The 10,606-nt window shown below is 38.0% G+C and overlaps 1 protein-coding gene across 1 annotated transcript in view; it reads left to right on the top strand.

The window, feature by feature from the left end:
• Nucleotides 1–4,687: 4,687 nt before the first annotated feature.
• The window catches only part of LOC114631297 (solute carrier family 22 member 27-like), a 41,295-nt gene continuing 35,376 nt past the window's right edge, over nt 4,688–10,606 (top strand). The window contains exons 1-2 of the mRNA XM_028779592.1: nt 4,688–5,348; nt 6,456–6,559. Of these exons, the coding sequence (XP_028635425.1) occupies nt 4,944–5,348; nt 6,456–6,559 (509 nt within the window). The 5' untranslated portion in view covers nt 4,688–4,943. The remainder of the gene's footprint in view (nt 5,349–6,455; nt 6,560–10,606) is intronic.

Genomic DNA, 10,606 nt, shown 5'->3' on the forward strand with positions numbered 1-10,606 from the left:
TCTCGGGAAACCCAAGAGAATTGCCATATCCGCTGTAGAGATACATAAGAGCCCTTTGTTTCGAACCCAGGTTTGAACCACAAGTTGCACAAAGCAAAGTTGTGACCCCATGTCAGGGAGTATAGGGAATATCTACAAGCAGGTTACACAGGGGAAGGGAAGCTTTGGATAAGGGAAGCTTTAGTGTTTTTAAAAACCAGTCGCAGCTCCCTGGGAACTCTTAATTGACATGATTTCTCTCTAAGGATGTATGGTTTTTGTGTTTTACAAGGTCATAAACCACCTGGGTTGGGAAGTGTTTGGCCATGCATCACAGAGGGTACCAGCTTCAGGTGGCATGGAGGCTGCTGCATTGTTTTTGTTTATCTGTTCTCAGATTTATATCTTCTTTCCCAGTATGTAGGTGCTATTAGAGTAAGGATTGGTAGTCTTTGGCGCTGGCTGGAAGGGTTGGGTACTGGAAGGGGGATTTCTATGTGTGTGGTGCTGTGCGGGAAGGTGGTAGTACTGTGGCTGCTGTGAACACCAGCCTGCTAGGCTTCTGGGGAAGCTGGCAAGGGCCTTTTGGCCTTTTCTCTTGGCTCCTTCAGATAAGTCTAAGTCATTGTAACTGAAACACAGGCATTTGGATTATATTTCTTGCTGTAAGTTATCCTTGTCAGATCTCTGATGGTATTGATAGCTAGGCTAACTATCATTGTAAGTTCAAGAGCACCAAGAAACCACATCTTATCCCAAAACTGAACGTACCTTGTTACTTCATTTCCTATGTAACTTCAGGCCTTGCTCTTTCTAGAGCTACTAGTCCTCCAGCTGAGAAAATCAGACAGGTTTGCCTTGCTAAGAAGCTTGATCTTAAAGATGGTAAACAGGTTTCAGATGTAACTTTCTATTATTTGTTTATTTAAAAGAATTTTCTTTGCAGTGACTTCTCTTAGTAATAACTACTTGTGTACCTGATAAATGGTTATAATTGTTTTAAGATTATGTAAGTTCAGAGGGTCTAAGGAAGTGTTTTAAAAAATGTAAATGAAAGTTTTAAATGGATAAGAATGTGATTTAAGAAAATAATGTTTCAGATTTACTCTCCCCTTCACATTATTGTTATACTAAGATTTCAAATGTTGAGAGTTTTTACATGCATCAGTGGAGTTCTGATAAACTAGAAAATTACTGACTAGAGTTATTAGTCACAAATTTAAGATTTTAACTTTCCTCTGGTTGTATTCTATAGCAGAACTTATCAGAACCATTGTACCTGATATGAATTCCAGAGTGGTGGCATCTAGGCTTTGAAAATACACCTTTGTCATTTATCTGAGTTTTTAAAATTACTTTATGTTTTACATTCCAGCTTTTGCTCAACTCCTGGTGATACCTCCAACAGTTCCTTATCCAATTCCTTCTCCCCATTGCCTCTGAGAGGGTGCTCTCACTCACCAGGCATTTCCCCTTCCATGGGGCTACAAGTCTCTTGAGGATTAAGTGCATCTTCTCCCACTGAAACTAGTCCAGGTAGTCCTTTGCTATATATATGCTGGGGGTCTTGAACCAGCCCATATACGCTTTCTGGTTGGTGACTCTGTCTATGGTAGCTTCCAGGGATCCTCGTTAGTTGAGACTGCTGGTCTTCCTATAGTGTTGCCCTATCCTTCAGCTTCTCCAGTTCTTCCCCTAATTCAACCATAGGGTTCCCTCACTTCAGTCCAATGGTTGGGGGTAAGTATCTATGTCTGTCTTAACATTTGCTGTTAGGACCTCTCAGAGGACAGCGTGCCAGATTCCTGTTTGTAAGCACATCATAGCATCAAAAATAATGTCAGGACTTTGTTTATCTCTACCCATCCCATAAGGATGGAGATTTTATAGAGGTATTCTTTTGAAGGATTCTCAGCCTTTGCATAATGTAGTCTTGAGAAATGCTGGGAAAACCAGAAAGTGTGAGAATTGCTTAAAGTGATGATTCTTTTAGGACAATATCTAGACCAGATAAGAAGTTCTAATATGCTGAAAATGACTTTCTAAAGATACCTTTTGTGCAACAATAAAGAGGCTCTGCAAAAAAGGCTTGGGGTTCAGTCTTCAAGAGGCTGATTCCCTGTTCCATGAGAAGGCTAAACTCATCCGGAGTGTCTCTCTTTTTTCAATCAACCAACCAACCAACCAATCAACCAACCAACACACAAACAAACCAATCAATCATCCCACATAATGAAGAATAACAACAACCTTTCTTTATTTGATATTTTATTCATTTACATTTCAGATTTTATGCTCCTTCCCCATCCTCCATACCATTATCCCCCTATCCCATCCTTCCTTCTCCCGTTTTGCTTTTATACCATTTCAATTACATGCAAGTATTAAGGTCTGTTCTAGGTTGTGGAACAAGCAATACAATAGGTGCAAATAGTCAAGGAACAAGCAAGACAATAAACCCAGATAGTCAAAGAACACACAGGACAATAAACAGGGTCTTGTGAATACTCTTGTGATCACTATTTCTAAGGGCTTATCAGGATGACCAAAATATCTGAGCCTACTTACCTGTCATAGCCCAAAGTCATGTTCATGCCTGAACTATCTTGGTTCTGTTCTATTAAGGTCTGGCCTGAAGCCAGATAGTCAAAGAACACACAGGTAATATCTGTCTCAACAGTTTTCCACTTGACAGATTCTATACAGGTATCTGTGTGAAGTACAAACTGCTTTAAATAGCTTTGAGCCCAGAATTTCCTGAAACCTAAGGTGAACCAGTCCAGCTGATGTGATTGCTCCACATTTTTTTAGCTGGATCATTAAGCCAGATGCTTTCGATGAATGGTAAATTCTCCAAATCTGCGACTAGATTTTGACTAACAATCCAGCCTTCCTGGGCCCAGGGCAATTTCAGTAGTAAATACCTACAGAGGACAGTACAACGTCCTTTACCCCTGAAATGCTAGAATGTTAGTTCTTCAGTCACAGGGGACAAAAATGGCTCCATATAGGGCTTATTGGTATTAATCAGGAAATGTACCTGTTAAAACCAAGTAGACCCAGATCTATCAACAATATTTTTACAATTTGGGAACTTTCACAGTGGGGTCCTTGCCCCAAAGGTATCACTGTATTACATTTTGCCTCAGGCTTATCTGTAACTTTCTTATATCTTTGAGAACAAAATTTGATTTCAGTATTAGAGTTTTTTGATATTTTTTTTTTTTATTTTCAGACTGCACATTTTGTACCTGCTTTTTCTTTCTTTTTCACTTTAGAATTTTGCAAGTGTAGTCACTAATAAATATTGTTAAGGCAGAGGCAGTTCTACGGGCCTCTTCTCAATGACCTAGCAATAGATTCATCTGCCACTGCCTTAAGAATGCCAGGGAGTTATGGTACACCAGGTGTGTGCTGCAGAAATAACTACCATCAGACATAACAGCTTTCTTTCTTTGTGTTCCCTCTGTCTGTTCTCTCTGTGTGACCTCCTAGGGTGCCCCCTCTCATCATGTCTATCTGCCTATGTACACATCCACTTGTCTAACTTTATTCTTTCCTCAGATCCTCACACCCCTCTTCTCCATCAATAAAGCTCTTATGTGTCAGATCTGTTGCATGTTGAACGTTTTTCAGAGGTTCATCTTGCTATAGTCTGCCAAAGATTCCCCTGGCTGTATTATACTTCATAACCACCATGCAATAGAATCAGTGTTAGGTTGTCTTGAAACCTCTGCCAATGAAATTAGTCCAAAACCTTTGAATTTGGCCACTGGAAGATTTCTAGGACAAGGGCAGGAAGCATGTATATTCTCTGCAAAATATCACAAGAATGGTCACTACCCAAGTTGTTAATATTATTCCCTTCTGTAAACTCTTGAGCGGATACACTATAGTCCTCATTGCTTTCAGCAGTATTGTCTTCCAAGCTTAAATAGGAGCAAATACTAAGTGAAGCTTAGTAGATACTAAGATATGATGTTATTCCCCTTTCTAGTCCAAAGTATCCAAATATTCCATATTTCTCAAAAAACCTGCATAGCCACGTCTATACCAGAAATACCACACACTCTGCTGCCAATTTTTGTCTTAGTTAATTTTCTATCTCTGCAAAGAGACATCAGAACAAACACAACTTATAAAAGAACATATTTAATTTAGGGCTTGCTTACACTTTCAAGGGCATGAGTTCACATTCATCTTAGAAAGGAGCTTGGCAACATACCGTCAGGCAAAGCACTGGAGAAATAATTATAAGTTTATACCATCATGTACAAGGTGGAGGCAAATAGAGAGAAAAGCTCATTAGGAAGGGCATGGACATTTTAAACCTTTAAGCCTACCCCTAGTGACAGAGATCCTTCAGCAAGATCACAGCTCTTAAACTCATTACCAATTTCCGTATACTGAGAACTAAGCATTCAAATATATGAGTGTGGGATGGACATTCTTATTTGAAAAAACATTTGTACAGTGTTTTACATGAACTAATTTAACTTTAATTCTGTTTCTTTCTTTTTTTTTAAAACCTTGGAACTTGCATGCTCTGCATTGCATAAAATGTTGTCGTTTAACTTTTTTACTCTCTGAGAATTACAGATCAATGTCCATATTTTGCCAGGGGCCATAATGTAAACAAAACATCTTTAAAAATAAATCATTAACAAATTCAATTGCAGAAATAGAAACAATAGTAGCAAGCTTGGTGACTTTAAAAGAAGCTAAAGAGAGAGAAAAGCTCATTACATTAAGAATGGCATGGATATTTTAAACCTCCATAATCTTACTAGAGAGTAATTGTTCTATGATAGCAATGCAGAAGTTATTAGGAACATAGGAAGATCAGCTCAAGATCGACATTATTTAGGGTGTCTTTGTGAAGTGTAATTTTTAATGCTTTGTACTAATACTTTTCTCTAGTAAACTATTATTTTTCTCCATTTTGAGCTAGATATTCATCCTCAATGGCCTTTCTGGATCTCCTGAATCAAGTTGGGAACCTAGGGAGATTCCAGATACTTCAGATAGTTTTTCTTTTCCTCCTCAATGCCATTGTGACACCTCATATTATAATGGAGAACTTTACTGCAGCTGTTCCTAGTCATCGCTGCTGGGTACACATCCTTGACAATGACACTGTCCCTGATAATGACAGTAGTAGAATCCTGAGCCAAGATGACCTCCTGAGGATCTCGATCCCCTTGGACTCCAACCTGAGACTGGATAAGTGTCGTCGTTTTGCCCAACCACAGTGGCATCTTCTTCATTTAAATGGCACTTTCTCCAGCACAACAGATGCAGACACTGAGCCCTGTGTAGATGGCTGGGTGTATAACAGGAGCAACTTCCTATCTACAACTGTGACCGAGGTAAGGCATTCCCCAAAATGAATTCTTGATGGGGATTTACCAATAGCACAAATAGTGGATATTTCTTTAGCTCAGTATTCAACTTTAAGCCAACATTAATTACTGATATATTAAATGTGAAACATTTCTTATTCTTCTAGTATTTTATTCTAAGGACAACTACAGTTTATGAATTAATTTATTTATCAGTGTTTTCTAGAACATGAGTATGTTTACCACTGGTGTGCATGGAGAACAAAGATGTAAAAAAGAGGTTGTTATATCATAGGAAACTTAAATCAGAGATGTTTGTGAGCCACTATGTGTATGCTCATAACTGAACTCTGGCCTTTTGCAGCAGCTGTAAATGCTCTCTACTGCTTAGGTATCTCTTCAACATAAATATATTCAATGACTTTACTAATTCATTTTTAGCAAATACTTATGTACCTTCTTAGAAATGTTATGACAGGACAGTGCTATTCAGTCTTGGTTTAAAATTTTAAAGAACTAGGAAATTATATAAAACCACAATGTCATCTAAGGCTATTGGTCAAAGATAGAGTAATGATGCTTCATGTGTGTGATCCAGGATTCAATCTCTGCATTGTCTAAGAAAAGACAATATATTTTTGCTCTATAACAGCATAGAATGTTTCTCATTCTTAGAACACAGTTCCACTTGGTTAAATACTCCCTTCTACAAAAATAACAAAAGAAATTCAGAAATAATAAAAGAGGCAGAAAGAGAGAGGTGAGAAGGCAGTCATTCCTTGGCTCCATCTACATGTTGCCGATAATATCAGATAATATCTAAATAATATCAGAGTTTGTACATTAGTATATATGACCCAGAAAGTAAGTTAAGTATATCAAATGAATGCAATCTATGGCCTATCTGAGAGAACTTCTTAGCATATTTCCTATTCATTAAGTTATGCTAAAGTGTTAGATGAGGATACTTAGAGATTGTTAATTTTAGCTGATATTAGAAAACATATTGTATTTAAAATCAATGTGGAAGGGAAATAAGGGCTAAAGAGTAAAATTAGGGGTTATGGTAAAGGGTTAGAGCAAATGGTACTGAATAGCTCTAGTCTCTGATTTGATGTGTTTCTTCTTTTCTAGTGGGACCTGGTATGTGAATCTCAGGCCCTTCATTCTGTTGCTAAATTTTTATACATGATTGGCCTATTTATAGGAGATATCATATATGGCCATCTTTCAGACAGGTGAGTGTGCTAAAAATGCTGCCACCCACTCTACATGTACTTTTAACAGCTGTGACTCATTGAAGATGAAGTAGTGATTGTACATTATACTATTCTAGTTCTGCCACTTAACCAAAATAAAGTCTATTAACAGATGTTTAAGAGGTGTCTGCATAAGACAGTTTAGGAATAGAGAAAGGATAAGCTATGGAATTTAAGACTAAGAAATGTCACACCATTAATTCTATCATATTTATATATTTTATGGAAACAGTGTTGTCCTTGGTCAAGGTACTTGGCTCCATTCCTTCTGGACATTGAACTGAGTAGATATGATGCCAAGTCAAAAACTACAGTATTTTAGCTGTTTTTTCATGACAAGAAGAATACCTTTTGATGCCTATAAATTGTCATTGGAGATGTGTTGAGTGAAGAAGATAGTGTTTTGAGTCCAGCCAACTCAGCGATAACATCTCGGTCTTGCTGACAGGGGAAAATTAATTCATGTTTCCAGGCCAGAAATTAACTTCTATCCTGTTTATCCAGATGTTTCTTGTACCTCTGTAAACAAATAAATTAGAAAAAAAGTATAGAGAGAAGTTGCCTTTTATCTAAACTAAGGCATCAATACATAAATGTTTATAGATAATTGCCTGTTATGACCTAACTGACTTCGTGCAGTTTGTCCACCCATATTTTCTCTAAAATTTCATGGCTCTGAGTTAAGAACCTTGAAACCTGGTAGCCTGGATTAGGCCTAACCACCAACATACTCCTTCCTATGACTGGCTGGTCACAGCTCAGGGCAAATCTCCAGTGTAAATTCTCATGTTAAACCCTTTGGGTAAAAAAATTACTGGACAATGCTTCAGACCATGCATCTTTTATTCAATTTGTGATTTCATCCTTTTAGAATGCTGTACAGTTTCTCTTCATCGACATTGTTAAGGTCATGAGCTGGACATCTCCCTGAGTGCTCAGAGAATAAAGCCTTTATTTTATGTTTCAAACTTTGCAGTGAATAATACCTAAAATTTCTATGCTTGGTTCTACTTGATGCAGCTTTCTGAAAGTTACATATTCCATAGTATTATATAATTAGGCAGGTAAATACTATAGCAATATATTGTGGAAAAAAGCATTGGTATTTTGTGCCTGAATACATTTTCTTTAAATAGACAGTTTCAGCAATAAGCTTGAATCAATTATTTTTCCATTATAAAAACACTCCATAAAACAGGATGTTGAAGCAGAGCTGGACAATCAAATATTCTGAGACAAGATGTTTACAGGGAAGTGAAGCAATAGTATTTTCTAAGAGTTGTAAATTTTTCTACTCTGTAGGGTTGCTCAGAAGGTAAATCAGCAAATTTGAGTAGTCCCCAAATTGACCAGATTCACTAGCACCCTCCTTTCCAATGCATGCATAAGTAGTAAGCATTTCTAAGAGACACTCTCAGACAAAACCAGTTGATCTCCCTAGAAAATGCTCAGAGCAGCTGAATACTCTAGAAGAATGAGAATTCATCTATGTTACCAGGAAATCACTCAATAGAAATATGTTGCCAGCAAAGGCCACCCGCCAACCTGTTAAAATAGCTGTCACCAGGCATGACACTCTGTTTCCAGCTTTTATGAGGTATCATCTCCCATGCTGGATGTATTTGGTGATGAAACTGTCTTTGAGTCATTTTAAGCCCTTAAGCAAATCCTCATCCATATTTCTTTGGCAAACTTAGTAATATTCATTGGTTAAACAAGTTGTATTTTGTGGTATCTATTGTCATAGAGCAATATATGTTTTCTCTTTGAGGATTGTCACAGAAAATATCAATACTCCAAAAAGGGAGCAGTATACTTAATGACATTCTAGGAGATCTGTTTCAAAATTTAGATAGTATGATGTAACAAAACAGAGACATTAGGGAGAACACAGATCAAAGAAGGCTATTTAAAAACAGATTAATTAAGTCACAGAAGTCACAGTCTCCTGAATTTTAAGAACAAAATCAATAAAGTGCAGTATATATTAACAATGGAGACTAGCTGAGTAATTCTCCATTGTGTAAATGTACCACATTTTTTAATCCATTCCTCACTTGAAGGACATCTGGGTTCTTTCCAGCTTCTGTGTATTGTAAATAAGGCTGCTATGAACATAGTTGAGCATATGACCTTGTTATATGTTTGAGCATGTTCTGGGTATATGCCTAGGAGTGGTGTAGCTGGATCCTCAGGTAATGCTATGTCAAATTTTCTGAGGAACCATCAAACTGATTTCCAAAGTGGTTGCACCATCTTGCAGTCCCACCAACAATGTAGGAGTGTTCTTCATTCTCCACATCCTCACCAGCATCCACTATCACCTGAGTTTTTAATCTTAGCCATTCTGACTGGTGTGAGATGGAATCTCAGGGTTGTTTTGGTTTGCATTTCCCTGATGACTAAGGATACTGAATATTTCTTTAGGTGCTTCTTGGCCATTTGAGTTTCCTCAGTTGAAAATTCTTTGTTAAGCTCTATACCCCATTTTTTAATAGGGTTATTTTGTTGTCTGTGTAAGAGTAGAAATTAAAACAGCTCAGCAGAGACCACAAACAACTTGGCAAAGACTGCAGGACACCTTGCTGAGCTTGCTGAGAATAGCCATAATAAAAATATCAAGCCCCTCTAGGTACGAGGTGACCAGAAATGTAGAAACAACCAAAGGCATATCTTGACCAGTCTAAACATGCCCAAGTGAGTAATGGGCCACCTGGTGTTTATCCTAGAAGGTCTGAGGCTTCATAAATAATGGGCCAAAATAATGGTCAAAAATAATAAAATAATAAAAATAATGGGCCATCCAGCCTGTCAAAACGATTGCTTATTCAAAGTCCTGATGTTTGAAATATCCAGTCATATGTAACCATGCCAGAATTTCCCGCTTTTCCCTTCCCCCTTGTGCCTCCCCCTATAAAAGTTCTAAACATCTTGGGGTCTTCATCGAAATTCTCTCCCCTGCGTGGGATGAGTTTCGATCCAAGGGCCCCTTGTTAGTAAACTGCCTTTTGCCAATTGCATCAAGTCAGTCTCTCGTGTCTCCTTGGGTGCACACTGATTGGGACTTGAGTTGGGGGTACTCTTTCTGGGTCCTTACAGTCCGGAGTCTAATTTCTTGAGTTCTTTGTATATATTGGATATTAGCCCTTTATCAGATGTAGGATTGGTAAAAATCTTTTCCCAATTTGTTGGTAGTCATTTTGTCCTATTGACAGTGTCCTTTGCCTTACAGAAACTTTGCAATTTTATGAAGTCCTATCTGTCAATTCTTGATCTTAGAACATATGCCATTGGTGTTCTGTTCAGGAACTTTCCCCCGTGCCCAAGTATTTGAGGTTCTTCCCCACCTTCTCTTCTATTAGTTTCAGTGTATCTGGTTTTATGTGGAGGTCCTTTTATCCACTTACACTTGAGCTTTGTACAAGGAGATAAGAATGGATCAATTTTCATCCTTCTACATGTTGTCCTCCAGTTGAACCAGCACGATTTTTTGAAAATGCTGTCCTTTTCCCACTGCACAGTTTTAGCACCTTTGTCAAAGATCAAGTGACCATAGGTGTGTGGGTTCATTTCTGGGTCTTCAATTCTACTCCATTGATCTTCTTGCCTGTCTCTGTACCAATACCGTGTAGTTTTTATCACTATTGCTCTGTAGCTATTAAGAACAATGAATTTGAGAAATTCCTAGGTAAATGGATGGAACTAGAAATTATCATCCTGAGTGAGGTAAGCCAATCACAAAAGAACACACATGGTATTCACTCACTGATTATTGGATATTAGCCCATAAGCTTGAAATACCCAAGATTCAACTCACAGGCCACATGAAGCTCAAGAAGAAGGAAGACCAAGTTGGGGGTGATTCGGTCCTTCTTAGAAGGAGCAACAAAATACTCAAGGGAACAAATACAGAGACAAAGTGAGGGACAGAAACTGAAGGAGGGGCCGTCTGAAGACCATTCCACCTGAGTATCCATCCCATGTGCAGTCACCAAAGGTAGATGCTGATGTGAAAGTCAGGAAGTG

Source organism: Grammomys surdaster, unplaced genomic scaffold (assembly GCF_004785775.1).
Source record: "Grammomys surdaster isolate TR1022 unplaced genomic scaffold, NIH_TR_1.0 356, whole genome shotgun sequence".
Taxonomy (NCBI): Eukaryota; Metazoa; Chordata; class Mammalia; order Rodentia; family Muridae; genus Grammomys; species Grammomys surdaster.